The sequence below is a fragment of the Capricornis sumatraensis genome, chromosome 9, assembly GCF_032405125.1.
Source record: "Capricornis sumatraensis isolate serow.1 chromosome 9, serow.2, whole genome shotgun sequence".
Lineage (NCBI taxonomy): Eukaryota > Metazoa > Chordata > Mammalia > Artiodactyla > Bovidae > Capricornis > Capricornis sumatraensis.
Genome location: NC_091077.1, coordinates 13,756,723 through 13,778,745, shown reverse-complemented (window position 1 = coordinate 13,778,745; position 22,023 = coordinate 13,756,723). Strand labels below are relative to the sequence as shown.

General features: G+C 40.1%; 3 protein-coding genes and 1 pseudogene across 3 annotated transcripts in view; all 4 read left to right on the top strand.

The window, feature by feature from the left end:
• LOC138085677 (zinc finger protein 160-like) overlaps positions 1 to 22,023 on the top strand; it is a 406,927-nt gene that overhangs the window by 21,268 nt on the left and 363,636 nt on the right. The window lies entirely within an intron of this gene.
• Positions 1,604 to 5,055, top strand: LOC138085731 (olfactory receptor 7G1-like). Its single transcript, XM_068980246.1, has 2 exons — positions 1,604 to 1,649; positions 4,115 to 5,055. The coding sequence occupies exons 1-2, from the start codon at positions 1,604 to 1,606 to the stop codon at positions 5,053 to 5,055; spliced, it is 987 nt and encodes a 328-aa protein (XP_068836347.1).
• On the top strand, positions 10,178 to 11,149 carry LOC138085507 (olfactory receptor 7G1-like; annotated as a pseudogene).
• LOC138085842 (olfactory receptor 7G1-like) lies at positions 18,879 to 19,814 on the top strand. Its single transcript, XM_068980422.1, has one exon. It carries the CDS (start codon positions 18,879 to 18,881, stop codon positions 19,812 to 19,814), a length of 936 nt encoding a protein of 311 aa, XP_068836523.1.

Sequence of the window (22,023 nt, the reverse complement as noted above, 5' to 3'; positions counted from 1 at the left end):
ATCTTTCCCAGCATCAGGGTCTTTTCAAATGAGTCAGCTCTTCGCATCAGGTGGCCAAAGTACTGGTTTCAGCTTCAGCATCAGTTCTTCCAGTGAATATTCAGGAATGATTTCCTTTAGAATGGACTGGTTGGATCTCCTTGCAGTCCAAGGCACTCTCGAGTCTTCTCCAACACCACAGTTCAAAAGCATCAATTCTTCAGTGCTCAGCTTTCTTTATAGCCCAACTCTCACATCCGTATATGACTACTGGAAAAAACATAGCTTTGACTAGACAGACCTTTGTTGGCAAAGTAATGGCTCTGCTTTTTAATAAGCTGTCTAGGTTGGTCATAACTTTTCTTCCAAGGAGCAAGTGTCTTTTAATTTCATGGCTGCAGTCACCATCTGCAGTGATTTTGGACCCCCCCAAAATTAAATCTGTCACTGTTTCCACTGTTACCCCATCTATTTCCCATGAAGTGATGGGGCCGGACGCCATGATCTTAGTTTTCTGAATATTGAGTTTTAAGTCTGCTTTTTCACTCTCCTCTTTCACTTTCATCAAGAGGCTCTTTAGTTCTTCTTTGCTTTCTGCCATAAGGGTGGTGTCATCTGCATATCTGAGATTATTGACATTTTTCCTGGCAATCTTGATTCCAGCTTGTGCTTCCTCCCGCCCAGCATTTTTCATGATGTACTCTGCATATAAGTTAAATAAGCAGGCTGACAATACAGTCTTGACACACTCCTTACCCGACTTGGAACCAGTCTACGGTTCCATGTCCAGTTCTAACTGTTGCTTCTTGGCCTGCATACAGATTTAATATTGGCAGACACAGTAACTAGAAATAAAACTCTCTCCCTCTCCTTTGGTCTTTTTGCAATGCAAAAAGAATCTTGCCCAGGAGATGCTCCAAAGACATTGTTTTTATTATCAGCCTGAATTGGGACATGTTTTGCATTAGTTTCCTGTTTTCACTGTAATGGACTTCCCTGGTGGCTTAGTTGATAAAGAATCTGCCTACAATGCAGAAGATCTGGGTTCAGTCCCTGGGTTGGGAAGATCCCCTCGAGAAGGAAATGGCAACACACTCCAGGATTCTTGCCTGAAGAATTCTGTGGACAGAGGAGCTTGATGGGCTCCAGTCCATGGGGCCGCAGAGTCAGACATAACTGAGCAACTTTCACTTACTCACTGTCATGGTAACACATATCACAAGTTTAGTATCTTAAAACAACACAAATGTTTTCTTTTGCAGTCTTGGAAGTCAAAAGCTTGAAATCAGCTACACTGGGCAAAAGTCAAAGTGTTGGGCTCCTTCTGAAAGTTCTGAGAAAAGAATGAAATGCAGAATTTGCAGGCGTTTTTTGTTGTTTTTGTTTTTTGCCATTCATCACGACTTGCAGGATCTTAGTTCCTTGACCAGGGATTGAACCCTGATTATAGCAGTGAGAATGCCAGGAATTCCCTAATCCTGGAATGCCAGGGAATTTCTCAGAGTTTTTATTCAACACATAAAGAATTTCTGTTCAGGGTGATGAAAATGATCAGGAAATGGATAATGTTAGTGGTCACACAACACTGTGGATGTTCTTAATGCCATGGAATTGTACATTTTAAATGGCTGAAATAATATTTTTTTTCTTTTTTAAAAGGAGAACCACTTTATTTTGAGTAGTAAACAAAATTCCATTTGTAACATAATAAACAAATATTCCATCAGTTTCTTCACAGTTAGTCCAAAGAACAAAGCCCCTGACTTAATTAGAATTTACATTTAACTTTAAATATTTTAAAATCCATCCAGGTCAACTTTGGAATTTTAATCTTGCCTGATGTATGAAATAGGGCAAAACTTGATTGACGGTCAATCCTACTTTTTTTCCATTCGCAACTTTTGAAATGATAAATTTTATATCTATTCAAAGTGATTAAAATCTTGGAAGATAACATGCAAAGATATTTTTATGACCTTAGAGAAGTTAAGTATTTGAAAGAATAGCACAGTCCAAAAGGGAAAGACTGAGAAATTCAAGCACTTTAAAAATAAGCTACTAAAACAAGTGATTCAAAAAATGAAAATTTATAATTGTTCTTTCAGGATAGTGAAGAAAAAAGCAAGGCAAGTAAACTTCCAGTGAAATATCTCCACATGTGACATTGCTCACTGCATCAATATCAACATGCTTTTATTACTCAGTACAGAAATAAACAACTTTTAATATAGTCCAGCTCTCTTAGAAACCAATCCTTATCCTCTGCAACCACCATTCTACTTTCTGTCTTTATGAAGTTGCCCATTCTAGATACCTCATAACTTAAATCATATAATATTTGTCCTTTTTGGCTTGGTTTATTTCACATAGCATAAGGCTTTTAAGATTGTAATGCGTAATGCTGTAATGTGTCAGAATTTCATTCCTTCTTATATGGCTGGAATGAATGAATGAATGAGTTTCACATCTACAATTATAAACCATAACCAATTATAACTGATAGTATTGATTACGTGGATATGTCATTGGTTGTATCTAAAAAAAGAATACTGTTGTCCAATTAGAGAAGAATGGTGTGTCCACATTTGCACTAGATGTGAAATATATATATGAGCAGAAAAAGGTGGAACAGTGACTGGTGAATACCTGGCCTCATAGCATCAGGGACTCCACCACCCTAAACTCTTCCATTATATCTTCTTGGTCTTTAAGGATTTGCACTGGCCTAGCATCAGCATGATGATAAAATTGTTTGACTAATGAGGAGCTTTGGGTATTGGTCCTCCAAAGGTACAGAGACTAAAAATTGTTAGTGACAGCCTCACTCAACAGCACTTCCTCAATAATATCAGCACACATGTGCCTCCTCCTGGAAATGACCCTCCTCCCCGCCATTCTCAGGAGCCTAGTGCTTCACTCAGTCCGTCTCCTCTTTTTAAAACTTCAGCTTCCATTACTCAACATCTAGGAGACGTATCATTGCATCTCGACAAGGGTCCGTCATTACCTAGTAAAGTCATTCAGGTAAACCTTCATTCCTGCTTGGCAATCAAGAGAGGTGTTTTACCGCAAGTTTAACCAGGGGAAATTGTGAGAAGAGGACATACATAAAATTATTAGAACCAAGGCATCCATTTGCCTCTTGCCTGTCTTCTATTTTCTCGACATGTTCCTTGTATCTTTCCTGTAATCTTCAAACAGCTCTTATTCTACCAGTCTCCTACTGCCTCTCCATTCTCAAAGACTGTTTGCCTTGTCAGCAGGAATGTGCTTATTTACAAACATGGTGATTGCTTTCCATGTTTTCCACATTGCTGCCTTTTAACTTCCTTTCTGTAGCGATTCAGGGAGGAGGCTTGGGCAGTTTGACCGTATCTTGTACTTCTGGATTTTTGACACAGCTTTGTATTATCTCTGTTGCCAGGCTGTGAGGTCTCTGGGGAAGGAGGTGATGATTCAGATAGACTCATCAGCCCTGATTACCTGCTTCTCCTAATAAAGTTACCAAATGTTACTATAAAAATAATCAGAACAACATAGTGTAATTTTATCTTATAAGATAATTTATAATTTATTTATTTTTGGCTGTGCTGAGTCTTCATTGCTGAGAGGGCTTTTCTCTAGTTGCTGAGGACAGGGGCTATTCTCTAGTTGCTGAGGACAGGGGCTATTCTCTAGTTGCAGTGTGCAGACTTCTCATTGCAGTGACTTCTCTTGCTGCAGAGCACAGGCGCTAGGGCACGTGGGCTTCAGTAGTTGTTGTGCGTGAGCTCAGCCGTTGCAGCTCCCCAGGTCTAGAGCACGAGCTCAATAGTTGTAGTGCAGGGGCTTAGTTGCCTCGGGGCATGTGGGATCTTCCTGGATCAGGGATCGAACCATGTCTCTTAAATTGGCAAATGGATTCTTGACCACTGAGTCACCAGGGAAGCCTGATGGTGTAATTTTAAAAATGGCTATTCCTAAACTCCTCCCATAATTAACAAATGTTGACACACTGCTTTTAGTAATTTCAGGTCTTTATTCAAAGTAACGAAATAATGTGTGTCCCTCTGTTCCATTACTTCCTTTCTCAAACTCTGGCGATACACCTGCAGCTGGACTAGGGGCCACATCTTTCCCATCAGATTTATCAACAATATGGAACCAAGAAACCACACAGATGTTTCAGAATTCTTTCTCATGAGACTGACAGAGGACCCAGAATTGAAGATCACCTTCTTCAAACTGTTCCTCTTCATGTACCTGGTTACTGTGCTGGGAAACCTGCTCATCATCCTGGCTGTCATCTCTGACTCCCACCTCCACAGCCCCATGTACTACTTCCTCTCCCATCTGTCCTTTACAGACATCTGTTTAAGCACAACCATGATCCCAAAGATCCTAGTGAACATCCAAGCACAGAGTCAGAGCATCACTTTTACAGGCTGCGTCACCCAGATCTGCTTTGTTCTGACTTTTGTTTGTTGGGAAAATTTTCTCCTTTTAGTAATGGCCTATGACCGCTATGTGGCTATTTGTCACCCAATGAGATACACTGTCATCATGAACCTTCGCCTCTGTGTTCAGCTGATTCTACTCTCCTTGTTCATCAGCATTGCGGACGCCCTGCTCCACGGTCTGATGGTGTTGCGGCTGTCTTTCTGCACAGACCTGGAAATCCCCCTCTTCTTCTGTGAAGTTGTTCAGGTCATCAAACTTGCATGTTCTGATACCCTCATCAATAACATCCTGATATATTTTGTGGCTAGCTTATTTGCTGGTGTTCCTCTTTTTGGAATCATTTTCTCTTATATTCAAATTGTTTCCTCCATTTTGAAAATGTCATCATCAGGCAGAAAGTATAAAGCTTTTTCTACCTGTGGGTCTCACCTCTCAGTTGTTACCTTGTTCTATGGGACAGCTTTTGGGGTGTATATTAGTTCTGCAGTTACTGAATCCTCTAGGAAGATTGCAGTGGCTTCATTGATGTACACTGTGGTCACTCCCGTGATGAACCCCTTCATCTACAGCCTGAGGAACAGAGACATGAAGGGAGCTTTGAGGAAACTCATTGGTAGGGTACCTTCTTTTCTGTAATGTGTCATTGGGTTTGGGATGGGTTCACTACAATGAATCAAAGTAAAAGGAATGCTAATGAGATAGAGACCCTGCCTTTTTCACCACCAGGTTCTTAAATGAATAGATAATATGATAGCTAAGTGCATTTTAACTTAGGGTTAATACCTGATTTGCTTTTTTTTTTTTAGCACTGATTTTTTAAAGTTTATTTTGTATTGCACTATAGCCTATTAACAATGTTGTGAGAGTTTACAGTGAAGGGACTCAGCCATACATATACATGTATCCATTCTCCCCCATACTTCCTTCCCATCCAGGCTGCCACTCAACATTAAGGAGAGTTCCATGTGCTATACAGTAGGTCCTTGTTGGTTACCCATTTTAAATATGGCAGAGTGTACATGTCCATCCCAAACTCCCTAACTATCCCTTCTCCCCATCCTTTCCTCAGCAACCATAAGTTTGTCCTCTAATTGTAGGACTGTGACTTTTGACAAATGATTTCTATTCTCTAAGATAATTTTCTCCAGTTAGGGTACATGGAAGCTGAATCTGAGGCAGATATTCTTGGTATGGTCATTTCATGGGGAATGTTCTCAGCACAAAGAAAGTGGGGAAAAATATTAATTTATCTTTATTATAGAAAGTGGGAAAGGACTTAAATCTGTGGTCATGCAGAGATGTATCCTGCCTGATTCTATGGACAGCACCATATGAATTGAACCTTAGATGTAAGCCTACTGTGAGACATAGTGGCTGATCTTTTATACCCCAGTTCAGGAGTTCCTGAGACTGTACTGATATATTGGACATGTGTGATCCAATATTTACATCCAGAATATTCAGCTTCATCAGTTGTAAAAAATTGCTATGATTAGATTATCTCAGTAGTTTGAAATGATGGTGAGGTTTTTGAACTTGATCTGTGGGGAAGCCTTTCTTTAAATAAGGGAAAGAAATACTGACTCTAACATGCCCAAACTATAAAGATAGTTATCTCTCATGACAAAGATTTCACAGGCAGAAAATGTGCAGGAGCAGAAAAGTAGAGATTCATTCATTCCTCCATGACGTGGCTTCATGCTAGGGTTGATTCCCCTCATGGGCCCAGATGCCTACATCAGATGCAGGCATCATATCTAGACATGGTTCCCAGAGGAAAAAACCCAACTGTCCTTCCCCGAGTCTGTTGTTGACCGAGGCTTTATTTATAATATACACTTACATGGTATCATCCACAAGATTGTGTATGCGTGCTAAGTTGCTTCAGTCATGTCCGACTCTTGGCGACCTTATGGACTGTAGCCACCGAGCTCCTCTGTCCATGGGATTCTCCAGGGAAGGATACTGGAGTGGATTGCCATGCTCTCTTCCAGGAGATCTTCCCAACCAGAGATCAAACTCAAATCTCCTGTTCTCCTGCACTGCAGGCAGATTCTTTGCTGCTGAGCCACTGGGGAAACCCCCACAAGATATTAGCTTCTATCTTATCACTGAGTCTATAATCATAAGTCACCTCCTTAACTAATTCCTGATATGGGGAAAGTAATTCCATTGTATGTATATAATACATTTTGTTTATCTATTCATCCTTTGATGGACAGTTGAATGGACACTGCTCCTACCCCTTGGTTACTGTAAATCGTGCTACTATGAATAAAGGTATGTAAATATATCAGATGTTTTATTAAATTTGTTTTTAGAATTGTTATTATTATCATTATTTTTAGCTGCACTGCTTGGCTTATAGGATCTTTGTTCCCTGACTAGGGATCAAATCCAGGCCCCCCACAGTCGAAGCTCAGAGTCCTAATCACTGGACCATCAGGGAATTCCCTAGAATTGTTATTTGTTAACTAGGCACTTTCCTGTCTCTCTTTGAAAATGCTATCTATACTCACGATTTAATCTTTCAAAAATTTAGTTTTAAAATGATCATACAGCAAAATGCCCCTTTTGTGTGCGGCTCTCTGTACTTTAAGACATACACTGATTCTTACAACCACCGCCACAGTCAATATACAGAGCAGTTACATCATCTGCCAACAAACTGCCCTGGACTAGACTGTAGGCACATGGTCGTCTGTGTTTGTGAACCACCGTGAGCCACTGATCTGCTTTTTAGCCTTACTTTTTTGTGCTTTTCATGATATCATATAAATGAAATCATACATCCCCTCAACCTGTGCATGAATACTTTGAGTAGTTCACTCAAAATAGCCCAAGACAAAATCAACTCACATGTACTTCCGTGGATATGCATAAGTAAACTGCAGTTAAATTATTATAATAGAAACACCAGTAAAGAATAACTGGGACAGGCAGCAACTGGAATGATTCTCAGTGGCATTATGCTGAGTGAAAGAAGCCCCGTGCAAAAATCAAATGTATTTAAAAAATCTTATCCTGGAACAAATTGATGATCTGATTCTTGGTTTGGTAGGTTAAACATTTTAGGATCATATTCTTCCTGATATTTAAAATTTGAATTGTAGATTCATTTTACTTGCTAGGTTTTTTCCTCCCTCTCCTTCCATTTTTGTGTTCATACATTATCACCTAACAGATTTACAGTTGCCCTTGGCAATTACCATTCCTCTAGTCTTGAATTCAGACTGATAACTAGTCCCTGATACTCAGTGATTTTGAGAACATCACCAAATTCACCTACCAAACCACTGACTAACCTGATTCAGTTCTGCCCTGGGGGCTTCTTTTGAAACTTTCTGTTGTTCTAAGTCCAAAGTTGTGGTCCTAGAAAGAGTCCCCAGCTCTTGTGTTCTCTCCCAATTCTCTCCACAAATGCCTTTGGCTTTTTAAACTCTATATTTCTAAATCTTTTGTATTTTCTATTATTTTATGTGTTCAAAGCAAATGAGGTTAAGATAGTAAGGGATGACAATACAAGGCTATCCTGTCTCATGTTGGTTTTAAAATATCAAGAAACTTGTATCTTCACAAGTTCATACAGTAGCAGTAAACAGTGAAAGGAGTTAATTGACAAACAGGTGAAAATCTTTTTTTAAATTTTTTATTTTGTATTCGGGTGTAGCACATTAACAATATTGTGATAGTTTCAAGTGAACAGTGAAGCAACTCAGCCATATGTATACATGCATCCATTCTCCCTCAAACTTACCCCCTCTCCAGGCTGCAGCATAACACTGAGCAGAGTTCCCTGAGCTATACAGTAGGTCCTTGTTGGTTATCCATTTTAAATATAGCGTTGCTGCTGCTGCTGCTGCTGCTAAGTCACTTCAGTCGTGTCCGACTCTGTGCAACCCCATAGATGGCAGCCCACCAGGCTTCCCCGTCCCTGGGATTCTCCAGGCAAGAACACTGGAGTGGATTGCCATTTCCTTCTCCAATGCATGAAGGTGAAAAGAGAAAGTGAAGTCGCTCAGTCATGTCTGACTCTTCGCGATGGACTGCAGCCTACCAGGCTCCTCCATCCTTGGGATTTTCGAGGCAAGAGTACTGGAGTGGGGTGCCATTGCCTTCTCCATTTAGATAACGGATAAAATATAATTAAATGTACTGAGATTATCAGTCCTGGGTGTTCATTGGAAGGACTGATGCTGAGGCTGAAACTCCCATACTTTGGCCACCTCATGCGAAGAGTTGACTCACTGGAAAAGACCCTGATGGTGAGAGGGATTGAGGGCAGGAGGAGAAGGGCACGACAGAGGATGAGATGGATGGATGGCATCACCGACTCAATGGACATGAGTTTGAGTGAACTCTGGAAGTTGGTGATGGACAGGGAGAGCTGGTGTGCTGCAATTCATGGGGTCGCAAAGAGTCAGACACGACTGAGTGACTGAACTGAACTGAACTGAGATTATGCTTGACCACTGTTGTCTTGGGATGACATTGTAACCCCTTACAGCTTTATGAAAAGTTAAGTGATGAATATGAGCCAGTACGGATGCAGAAAAGTCCACTTGGCCTCATGGGGTCAGAAAAGCAACCATCTTGAATTTCTCCCATGTACAGTTTTGATCTTAAGGATTTGCACTGTCCTGGGATCACAGTGACAATGAATTGCCTGGTTAATGAGGAGCTTTGGAAATTGAATCTCCAGGGTTCAAGACTGTGATCTGCCTATGACTACCTCAATCAACTATACCTTTTCTAGGAAAGTAGTAGCACACCTGAGACTCTTCCCATAAATGATCCCTCCTGCCCAGGAGCTGGTGACTCACTCAGGCCTTCTGTTCTTCCTAAGGACAGCTGTTCTGTATGGTACATCAGAGATGTCAAGCATCTTTCCACTGTGATACCAACAAGGTAGCCTAAATTCCTTTAGTGAATATTTGGTGTTTTGGTACAGGTTCATACAGGGGAAGCTGTGAAAACAACATATACATCAGATGATTAGAACCCAGTCTCTCTGCCTAACATATGACATCTTTACCTTTTTTATATTTTGCACCAATATTTGTAAGCATATTTGATTTACTAATATGAAACTCTCTATATGACCTTGTACTTCTTTCTGATTAGAAATCTTCCTGTTCAGATACAGGGTGACTTAAAAAGAATTGTCCAACATTTCTTTGTGCATCTGTCATTGTAGGGGAGGAGAGAAAAGTTGGTAAGTTTCATCTTATCTTTCCATTTTTGGTTCTTGACATACCTATGTATTATTTCTTTTCCCTGGTCCTGAGGTCACTGGGGATCCAGACAAAATTTTCAATGGCCTCCCTCATCTGTTTCTCTTTATAAAATTACTAATTTTTTTTACAGGTCTTAGTTGTAGCATATGGGATCTAGTTCCCTGACCAGGGATCAAACCCAGGCTCTCTACATTGGGAACACAGTGTCTTAGCTACTGGACCATCAGGGAAGTCCCTTAATGTTTCAAATAATCAGAACAGTACAGATAATTTATAAAAGAACCATGTCTTTATCCTTTCTAGGATTAACTGCTCATGCTCTGATATACCAAATTTGGGTATTTTTTTTTTTAAGAACAGAAAAATATGCATGCAAAAGGCATTACTTTTCCCCTCCCTTCATTAATCTCCTTCCCTTCCCAAGATGGTGGGGATCTTTGTGATACTCCTGATGCTCATCTAGGGATCGCAGGTTTCCATGTCTTTTTTAACCACATCTTTTTCATCAGATCATCAACAACATGGAATCCAGAAATCACACATGTTTCAGAATTCCTTCTCATGAGACTGACAGAGGACCCAGAACTGAAGACCATTTTCTTCAGCCTGTTCCTGTCCGTGTACCTGGTCACTGTCCTGCGAAACCTGCTCATCATCCTGGCTGTCATCTCTGACCTCCACCTCCACACCCCCATGTACTTCTTCCTCATCAATCTGTCCTTTACTGATACCTGTTTAAACACAACCATGATCCCAAAGATTCTAGTGAATGTCCAAACCCAGAATCAGAGCATCACTTACACAGGCTGTCTCACCCAGATCTGCTTTGCCCTGATTTATGTTAGTTGCGAAAATTTTCTCCTTGGAGCAATGGCCTACGACCACTATGTGGCCATTTGTCACCCCTTAGATACACTCTCATCATGAACCCCCACCTCTGTGCTGTGCTGATTCTCATCTCATTATCCATCAGCATTGTGGACGCCCTGCTCCACAGTCTGATGGTGTTGCAACTGTCCTTCTGCACAGACTTGGAAATCTCCCTTTTCTTCTGTGAAGCTGTTCAGCTCATCAAGCTTGCCTGCTCTGACATCCTTATTAATAATATTGTCCTGTATTTTGCAGTAAGCATATTAGGTGGCATTCCTTTTTCTGGAATCATTTTCTCTTATACTCAAATCATTTCCTCTATTTGGAGAATGCCATCATCAAGCAGAAAGTATAAAGCTTTTTCTACCTGTGGGTCTCACCTCTCAGTTGTTTCCTTGTTCTATGGAACAGGTTTTGGACTGTATATTTGTTCTGCCATTTCTGAGTTCTCTGGGAAAACTGCAGTGACTTCATTGATGTACACTGTGGTCACTCCCATAATGAACCCCTTCGTCTATAGCCTGAGGAGCAGGGACATGAAAGGAGCTTTGAGGAACCTCATTGGTAGTGTCCTTTCTTTACTGCGATGTGTCCCTGAATTTGAGATAAGGCTACTAGAATAAGGCCAAATTAGAGGATTACTGATGAGCTAGACTGCCTGACTCTTTCATCACCAGGTTCTTAAATGAATATATAACATGATGGCTAAGTGCATTTTAATTTAGGGTTTAAACCCAACTTATTCTTTGTCTAGCTCTGTGATGTTTGACACAAAATTTCAGTTCTCTAAGATAAGGTTTTTGGTTAGGGCCAAGAGAAGCTGAGTCTGAGGCAGAGGTTTGTGCTATAGTAGTTTTGCTGGGGAATGTTCTCAGCATAAAGGATATCAGAGAAGGTGAAGGAAAGGATTTAATCAAGTTTGTGGTCATGCAAAGATAGATTCTGTCTGATTCCCTAGATAGCACCATATAAACTGCACTCTAGAATTAAGGCTATTGTAACACATGCTGGCTGATCTTTCACACCCAAGTTCAGGAGTTCCTGGGGTTGTTCACTGGTAAATGCGACATGCGTAAGCTGATATTTGCATCCACAGTATTCAGCTTCATCATCTGTAAAGTTGCCATGATTAGCTTATCCAGTCATTTGAAAAGATTGTAAGCTATTTGAACTTGATTAGTAAGGAAAACTTTCTAAAGGCGGGCTACAGTCCATAGGATCACACAGCGTCGGACATGACTGAAATGACTTAGCACACAGCACATACATCCTTGCTCTAATATGTTCAAACAGTAAAGATAGTTATCCTCATTATAAGAATTTCAGAGGCAGAAAATATGCAGGCACAAGAGAGTAGAGATTCATTCGTTCCTCCATGGAGAGGCTTCATGCTGCAGCTGATTCCCCTCATGGATTCATACGGCTGCATCAGATGGAGGCATCATACCTCGAGGTGATTCCCGGAATCCAAGGCAACTGTCCTTCTCTGGGTCTGTTGTTGACTGAGGGTCTATTCTTAGTTGCTATTTCCATGGTGTCATATTACCTTCAGTTGGAAAAGTTGGCACTGAAGTTCTATAAATGAAATAATATGCCTACTGTATTCTCATTTTACTTTTTAAAATTGTGGTAAAATGTAAAACATAAGAATTGCAGTTGTAATGTGTTTGAAGTGTGCCATTGTGTGTCCTACTAACATTCACACTGCTGCGCAGTCATCAGCACATTCTGTTTCCACCTATTTTACCTTTTGGCTGTGCTGAGTCTTTGTTGCTGTGTGGGCTGTCTCTAGTTGCAGTGAGTGGAGGCTACTTTTCCTTGTGCTGCTCATGCTTCTCATTGCATGGCTTTTCTTTCTCTCTGTGTCTCCCCCCACCCCCCCACTGGCATGTTTTTTTTCAATTTATGTTTTAATTGAATGATAATTGCTCTACAGAATTTTGTTGCTTTCTCTCAAACATCAACAAGAATCAGCCATAGGTACACCCATGTCCCCCACTCCTGAACCTCCCATCCCACCCTTCTAGATTGTCACAGAGGCCCTGTCTATGTTCCCTGAGTCATACAGCCAATTCCCACTAGCTATCTATATTACATATGGTGTTGTAAGTTACCATGTTCCTCTCTCCATACATCTCACCCTCTCCCTCCTGCCCATCCCCGTGTCCATGGGTCTGTTCTCTTTGTCTGTTTCTCCACTGTTGATGGTGGCTTCTCTTGTTGCAGAGCACAGGCTCCAGGCACGTGGGCTTTGGTAGTTGTGGCATGCAGGGTTAGTTGTTCCACAGCATGTGGGATCTTCCCAGACCAGGAATGGAACCTGTGTCCCCTGCATTGGTAGGTAGATGCCTGACCACTGCACAACCAAAGAACTCCTCCACCTATTTTTCATCACCTTTGACTCTCCCCATGCCTCAGTCCCTGGCAATCTCTGTTCCCTTTTCTGTCTCTATAAATGTTTCTAATCTAGAAAATTCTTACAATATATGTCATACAATTCATACAATATATGTCCTTTTTTCTTTTTCAATTTTTGATTGTGAAAAACTAAAAATACAGCAAAAATTGAAAGAATGATACAATGAAAAACCATTTATGGACTGCTTACATTCAACAGTTACTATTTTGCAATATTTGTTTTATTAGTTCAGTTCAGTCGCCCAGTCGTGTCCGACTCTTTGCGACCCCATGAATCGCAGCACGCCAGGCCTCCCTGTCCATCACCAACTCCTGGAGTTCACTCAGACTCACGTCCATCGAGTCAGTGATGCCATCCAGCCATCTCATCCTCAGTCGTCCCCTTCTCCTCCTGCCCCCAATCTCTCCCAGCATCAGTCTTTTCCAATGAGTCAAGTCTTCTCATGAGGTGGCCAAAGTACTGGAGTTTCAGCTTTAGCATCATTCCTTCCAAAGAAATCCCAGGGCTGATCTCCTTCAGAATGGACTGGTTGGATCTCCTTGCAGTCCAAGGGACTCTCAAGAGTCTTCTCCAACACCACAGTTCAAAAACATCAATTCTTCAGCACTCAGCCTTCTTCACAGTCCAACTCTCACATCCATACATGACCACTGGAAAAACCATAGCCTTGACTAGACAGACCTTAGTCGGCAAAGTAATGTCTCTGCTTTTGAATATAATGTCTAGGTTGGTCATAACTTTTCTTCCAAGGAGTAAGCGTAAGGAGTAAGAGGAGCTAAAAAGCCTCTTGATGAAAGTGAAAGAGGAGAGGGAAAAAGTTGGCTTAAAGCTCAACATTCAGAAAACGAAGATCATGGCATCTGGTCCCATCACTTCATGGCAAATAGATGGGGAAACAGTAGAAACAGTGTCAGACTTTATTTTGTGGGGCTCCAAAATCACTGCAGATGGTGACTGCAGCCTTGAAATTAAAAGACGCTTACTCCTTGGAAGAAAAGTTATGACCAACCTAGATAGTATATATTCAAAAGCAGAGACGTTTATCAGTCTACATATACTAATTTTCTTCTTTCTTGTAGTGTTAAAATACACATTGTATAAAATTATACCATCCTAATTATTTTTAAGTTCACAATTAAAAGTGTTCAGGATAGGAAATTTTTCATCTTGTAAATCTGAAATTCAGTTTCCTTTAAACAGTAACTCTCCTTTACCTCATCTTCCTAACCCCTGTAACCACTGTTTTACTTTCCTTTTCTATAAATTTCAGTATTTCAGATACTTCTTGTCAGTGAAATTTGTCTTTTTCTGATTGGCTTGTTTCACTTAGTTTAATGTTCCCAAGCTCCATGCATGTTGTAGCATGCAGCAGGCTTTCCTCCCTTGCTAAGAATGAATAATATTCCATCATATGTATATATACATTTCATTTATCAATTCATCCTCTGGTGGACACTTGGGAAGCTCCCACCTCTTGGCTATTATATATAGTTCTCTTAGGAATAAAGATGTGTATACATATATATATTTCATTTTAATTTCTAATGCACAGGTTCCTTTTTGTCTTTAAGAGTACTATCTGTGTGTGTGTATGTTTGTGTGTGTGTGTGTGTATGTGCTCAGTCATGTCTGACTCTTTGTGACCCCAAGGACTGTAACCCACCAGGCTCCTCTACCCAAGGGACTTTCCAGGCAAGAAGGCTGGAGTGGGTATATATATTCAGTTGGCTATACCCAACTGAATACAGAGTTTCAGAGTTTCTTACTCCAGGGGATCTTCCTGACCCAACGATCCAACCTGTGTCTCTTGCATCTCCTGCATTCTTTACCAATGCTCCACTATCTATACTTATGTTTTAATCTTTCCAAATTTTATTTTTAAAATATCATACAATTTAATGCACTTTTGTGTACTGTTCTTTATTTCATTTTTAATTAATAAATTAATTTTTTATTTAGAAATTTTTCTTTGTGGAAAGCTTTTCACTGTTAGTTGAAGAGATTTTTTAAAAATATTTATTTATTTATTTGGCTGTGTCGGATGTTAGTTGCATCATGTGGAATCTTTTGTTGTGGCACGCAGAGTTTCCAGTTGTGGTACATGGACTTACGAGCTCTGAGGCATTTGGAATTGTAGCTTTCCAACCAGGGTTCAGCCTTTGTCCCCTGCATTACAAGGTAGATTCATAACTACCTAACCACCTAACCACTGGACCACCAGGGAAATGCCTACTTTTAATTTTTATTTTAAAAAATTATTCATTTATTTGGCTGGGCCAGGTCTTAGTTGGGGCATGTGGGATCTAGTTCCCTGACCAGGGATCGAACCTGAGCCCCCTGCATTGGGAGTATGGAGTCTGAGCTACCAGACCACCAGGGAAGTCCTTGGCTGTTTATATTTCAACTCATGTATCAATTCTTAGAACCACCACTACACTCAGAATACAAGGCAGTTACACCATTCATTGATAAACTACCTTGTGTCGCACTGTAGTCACACATTCCTTTGTCTTTGTGAATCACTATGAGCCACTGATCTGTTCTGCATCCTTACAGCTTTGTATTTCTCATAATACCACATAAATGAAAGCATATATCACCACACTGTTCATAAATACAATGGCTCTTTTCATAACTGGCCTAAACAAATACATGTGTACTTCTCTGGACAATGCATAAATAATGTGCTGTATTATAATAGAAAGCAGCAATAAAAAGAGTTAGGTATTGATACTCTCAACAACTTGTATAATTCTCAAAGGTATGCTGAGTGAAAGAAGTCCCCTGTAAAAAGCAAACATTTATTTAAAAATTCTTATCCTGTATAGCCTTTATGAAAAACAATATGGAGATTCCTTTAAAAACTAGGAGTGAACTGACCATATGACTCAGCAATCCCACTACTGGGCATATACCCTGAGAAAACCACAATTCTAAAAGGTACATGTACCCTAGTGCTCATTGTAGCAATATTTACAATAGCCAGGACAGGGAACCAACCTAGATGTCCATCAGCTGATGACTGGATAAAGAAGTTGTGGTATGTTTATGCAGTGGAATATTACTCAGCCATAAAAGAGAATGAATTTGAGTCAGTTGTAGAAAAGTGGATGAACCTAGAGCCTGTCAAATAGAGTGAAGTAAGTCAGAGAAAGAAAAACAAATACTGTATATGAACACATATATGGAATCTAGAAAAATGGTACTGATGAACCTAGTAGAAAACGAGCTTGTAGACACAGTGGGGGAAGGTGAGGGCGGGATGGATTTAGAAAGTAGCATTGACATATATACACTCTCATGTGCAAAATAGTTAGGAGGACGTTGCTAAGCAACACAAGGAGCCCAACCTGGCGCTCTGTGATGACCTAGAAAGGTGGGGTGAGGGGAGAGGAGGGAGGGTAAGAGGGAAGGGATATATGTAATTATGACTGATTTGCATTGTTGTATGGCAGAAAGGAACGCAAAACTGTAAAGCAACTTTTCACCAATTAAAAAAATAAAAATTTTAAAATCTTACCCTAGAGTGGATTGATGATCTCATTCTTGGTTTGATATGTTGAGCTTTTTGGCATCTAGCTCTTCCAGGCTATTTTGAAGTTTGAATTGTGGATTCATTTTAGTTGCTATGTTTTTTCCCTTCCTCCGTTTCTCGTGTTTTATCATGCAACAGCTTCACAGCTGCCCTTACCAAAAACTAGCCCTGAGTTCACTCTAATAACTAATTCCTGCTGCCCACTGATTTTGAGAGTATAAAAAATCCCGCCACCATACCATCAGGTAGCTTGATTTAGTTTTGCCTTTGAGGCTTCTTTTGAAACTTTCTACTGTGTTAAGTCTAGAGTTAAGGTCCCAGGCAGTGGGGTCCCAGGCAGTGTCCAAGACTTCAAGTTCACGCTAATTTCTCAATAACAAACCTCCACGAGCCCTTGGCTTTTAACTTTTTATACCTCTATGACTTTTATACTTTTCTATTATTTTATGTGTTTGAAGCAAAATACACTAAGATGGTAAGGAGTGACTTTACAATGCTATCTTGTCTCCTGTTGGTTTTACTATATCATGACAGTTGTAGGTTAACAAAATTCATACAGTAGCAGTGAAAAATGGAGGGAAGAAATGGACAGGCACATGAAAACAAAACATTGATCTCCTTAAAGATGAAAAATATTTTAATTAACATTAATGTGGAATACCATCTCCAATTATTGGGTAAAATCTAAATAAATATACTGAGATTAAATCTGCACACTAGTGTTTTGCCATGACATTGGAACCTCTTGCAATTCCATGAAAAAATTAAGAGATGGGCATGAGCCTGCACAGACACAGAAAAATGCATGGTGTCCACTTGGCCTCATAGAGTCAGAAAATCGGCCATCTTAAATTTCTCTCATGTAGTCTTCACCTTAAGATTTTGCACTGTCCTGGGATTACAGTGACAATGAATTGGCTGGTTAATGAGGAACTTTGGAAATTGAATCTCCAGGGTTCAAGACAGTAATATGCTTGTGACCACCTCAGTCAGCAGTCTCTCTCAGGAAGGAAGAAGCGCAACTGAGACCTCTCATAAAGGATTCCTCCTGCCCAGGACATGGTGACTCACTCAGATCTTTTGTTCTTCCTAAGGACAGCTCCTCTCTATGGTACCTCAGAGGTGTCAAGCCTCTTGCTATTGTGATCCCAGCCAGGTATCACAGGTGATATCCCTTTGTGAATGTCTGGAAATGAGGGCAAATATTTTGGTATAGGTTTATCCAGGAAAGGCTGTGAAGACAGTACCTACATCAGATGGTTAGAAACCAGTCTCTGCCTAACTTATGTCATCATCACACTTTTTTTTTTATTTTGTACCAATATTTGTAAACATCTGTTTTACTAATACTACATTCTTTGCTGTGACCTTGAGCTTTTCTTCCTGAGTAGAAATCTGCTTGTTCTACAACGGGGTGACTTTTTTTCAGACTTTTGTTAACTGAAGTGTAGTTTTATTTTTTTAATTAATTTTTATTGGAGTATCATTGTTTTACCATGTTGTATTAGTTTCTGCTGTTCAGCAAAGCAAGTCAGTTATAGATATACCCATGAAAAAGTGAGCCCCTCTTTTTTATATTTCCTTTGCATTTAGGTTACCACGGAGCATTAAGTAGAGTTCTTTGTGCCATATAGGAGGTTCTTATTAGTTATCTGTTTTATACATAATGGTGTATATATGTCAATCCTATCTCCCAATTAATCCCATTCCCTTTTCCCCCTTGGTATCTATAGGTTTATTCCCTACATCAAATAATGTAACTTTTTTTTTTCTGACATCTCTGTGTTCCTTTGGTGGTGTGAGTGGGCAGAAAGTTTGGTAATTTCACCTTATCTTTCCTGTTTCTTGATATATCTTTATATTGTTTCTGATGCATGGTACTGAAGTTGCTGGTTACATAGAATCTTCACTGCCTCCTTAGCCTACTGTTTCTCTTTACAAAGTCACCAAATGTTTTTAGTATGCAGAAGAGCACAGATAGTATAACTTAAAAATACAACCAAGTCTTAAAACTTTCTAGAATTGTTTGTGCTTTGAAATATCCCCATCATTTTTTTTAAAAGGAACCCAGGAATAAAAATGCATAAAGAAGGCATTCCTTTTTTGTTCCCTCAGTTTGTCTTCTTCCGTTCCCCAAGTGGCATTTACCTCTTTCAATACCCTTGATTCTTCTTCAAGGACTACATATCTCATTGTCTCTTTACATCTTTTTAAAAGAATATTTATTTGGCTGTGCTGAGCCTTAGTTGCAGCACTCAGAATCTTCTAGTTGTGGAATCTAGTTCCTGGCAAGGGATTGAACCCAAGCCCCTTGCATTGGGAGTGTGGGGTCTCAGCCACTGGATCACCAGGGAAGTTTCCTGATTATCACATCTTTTTAATCAGACTCATCAACAGCATGAAACCCAGAAACCACACAGATGTTTCAGAATTCCATCTTATGAAACTGACAGAGGACCCAGAATTGAAGACCATCCTCTTCAACCTGTTCCTGTCCATGTACCTGGTCACTGTCCTGGGAAACCTGCTCATCATCCTGGCTGTCATCTCTGACTCCCACCTCCACACCCCCATGTACTTCTTTCTCTCCCATCTGTCCTTTACAGACATCTGTTTAAGCACAACCATGATCCCAAAGATCCTAGTGAACATCCAAGCACAGAGTCAGAGCATCACTTTTACAGGCTGCATCACCCAGATCTGCTTTGCCCTGACTTTTGTTTTGTGGGAAAATTTTCTCCTTTTAGTAATGGCCTATGACCGCTATGTGGCTATTTGTCATCCACTGAGATACAGAGTCATCATGAACGCTCGCCTCTGTGTTCAGCTGATTCTACTCTCCTTGTTCACCAGCACTGCAGACGCCCTGCTCCACGGTCTGATGGTGTTGCGACTGTCTTTCTGCACAGACCTGGAAATCCCCCTCTTCTTCTGTGAAGTTGTTCAGGTCATCAAACTTGCATGTTCTGACACCCTCATCAATAACATCCTGATATATTCAGCAGCTGGTGTATTTGGTGGCATTCCTCTTTTTGGAATCATTTTCTCTTATATCCAAATTGTTTCTTCCATTCTGAGAATGCCATCATCAAGCAGAAAGTATAAAGCTTTTTCCACTTGTGGGTCTCACCTCTCAGTTGTGTCCTTGTTCTATGGGACAGCTTTTGGGGTGTACATTAGTTCTGCAGTTACTGAATCCTCTAGGAAGATTGCAGTGGCTTCCATGATGTACACTGTGGTCACTCCTGTGATGAACCCCTTCATCTACAGCCTGAGGAACAAAGACATGAAGGGAGCCTTGAGGAAGCTCTTTGGAAGAATATCTTCACTGTGATTGTATCACCTGATTTTGGCTAGGTACTCTAGAATGAATCAAAATTAAAATAATACGAATGAACTACTCTGCCTGATACTTTCATCACCAAGTTATTTTTTTTAATTTTATTGAAGTATAGTTGATTTGCAATGTTGTGTTACCAAGTTCTTAAGTGAATAGGTAACATGATGGCCAACTACATTTCAACTTAGGATTGAAACCCAACTTGTTGTATTTCTAGCTCTGTGATTTCTTTCTTTCTTTCTTTCTTTCTTTTCCGATTTAATTATTTGGCTGGGCAACATCTTAGTTGTGACATGCAAGGTCTTTAGCTGCAACATGTGAACTCTTAATTGCAGAATGTGGGATCCAGTTCCCTGACCAGGGATCAAACTTGAGCCCTTTGCCTTGGGAGCATGGAGTAACCACTGGACCACTAGGGAAGTCTCTAGATCTGTGATGGTTGCCACAAATTAGCTTTCTCTAAGGTTTTTTGTTATAGCAAACAGAAGCTGAATCTGAGGCAGATCTTCTCAGTATGATAATTTTGGGTGGAATGTTCTCAGCACAAGAGAAGTGGGAAAAGTTGGATAAGTCAAGGTTTAATGAAGTCTGTGGTCATACAGAGGTAGAAACATGGATTGCACCATGTGAACTGCACCCCAGAGTTAAGCCTGCTATGAGACATGGTGGCCGATCTTCCTTACCACAGTTCAGGAATTCTTAAAACTGGTCACTCACTGGTAAATCAGACATATGTGGGGCAACATTAACATCCACAACACTCAGCTTCATCATCTATAAAAATTTGTGATTAGATTATCACCATGGTTTGAAATGATTGCATGATATTTGAAATTGGTTAATGAGGAATCCTTTCTAATAAGATAAAGATATCCTTCCTCTAACATGCTCAAGCAATGAAGATAGTTATCCTCATTACAAGGATTTCAGAGGTACAAAATGTGTGGGCATGGGAGAGCAGAGAATCATTCATTCCTCCGTGAAGTAGCTTCAACCCAGGACTGACTCCCCTCATGGACTCAGATGGCTGAATCAGATGCAGGCATCATATCTAGATATGAATCCCAGAGGCCAGTACAGTCAACTGCCCTTCTCTGGGTCTATTGTTAATTGAGGGTCTGTTAACAATAGATGTTTCCATTGCATCATCCATAAGATATTATCTTCAGTCCTATCACTGAGAATAGGATCATATGCCAATGACTTAATCCAGTTTCAGATAAAGAACAAATTACTGTGAAAACCTTATACTTATCGTGTGTGTGCTCAGTCATCTTTTACTCCAGGCGATCTTCCCAACCGAGGGATCGAACCTTGAGCCTCCTTGTGTCTCCTGCATTGGCAGGTGGATTCTTTACTACTGAGCCACCTGAGTGCAATTATTGCTGCAAAGTTAATCTCCATAAGGACGATAAACACTTAGACCAATGCCCTAGTAAAATTTAATAGTGTTATCATGTTCCACAAATTTCCTCTAACCTTGAGTCTTATAGTGTTATTGATCCCATGTATTTCTCCACTTGCTTTAACAATTTGATTTGTTTTCTTTTATTGTTATATTTATCAGCCTTTTTCTTCTGGTCTGAGTAATATAATAAAATACATAATAAAAATAGATAATTATTAGTTAGGCAAGGCAAATGTTGGTAATTTTCCTCTGGCATCTTATTTGCTTTGAAACCTTCTTTCTCATTAGCTTATTTACAAGAATGTACCAGAATTTTCACTTCTCTCCTTAATCATCTTTTATCATTGTGTTTCTTACACATTTCTGGTGGAGTCCACACAGAAACATTGTGAAATAAAATCAATTGTATCATGAACATCTTAGCAATTGGGTACAATCTTAGACCTGTAGTGGAAAACTTAATTTTTTTTTTTGGCTGTGCTGGGTCTTCATTGAGGGGTGCAGGCTGTTCATCACGACGTATGGGCTTTTCCCTAGTTGTGGTTCACGGGGGCTTCTCTAGTTGCAGTGGGCAGGTTTAGTTGCCCAAGACATGTGGAATCTGTTTTCCCAACCAGGGATTGCACCTGAGTCTCCTGCATTGGAAGGTAGATTCTTTTTTTTTTTTTTTACTTTATTTTACTTTACAATACTGTATTGGTTTTGCCATACATTGACATGAATCCACGACGGGTGTACATGCGATCCCAAACATGAACCCCCCTCCCACCTCCCTCCCCACAACATCCCTCTGGG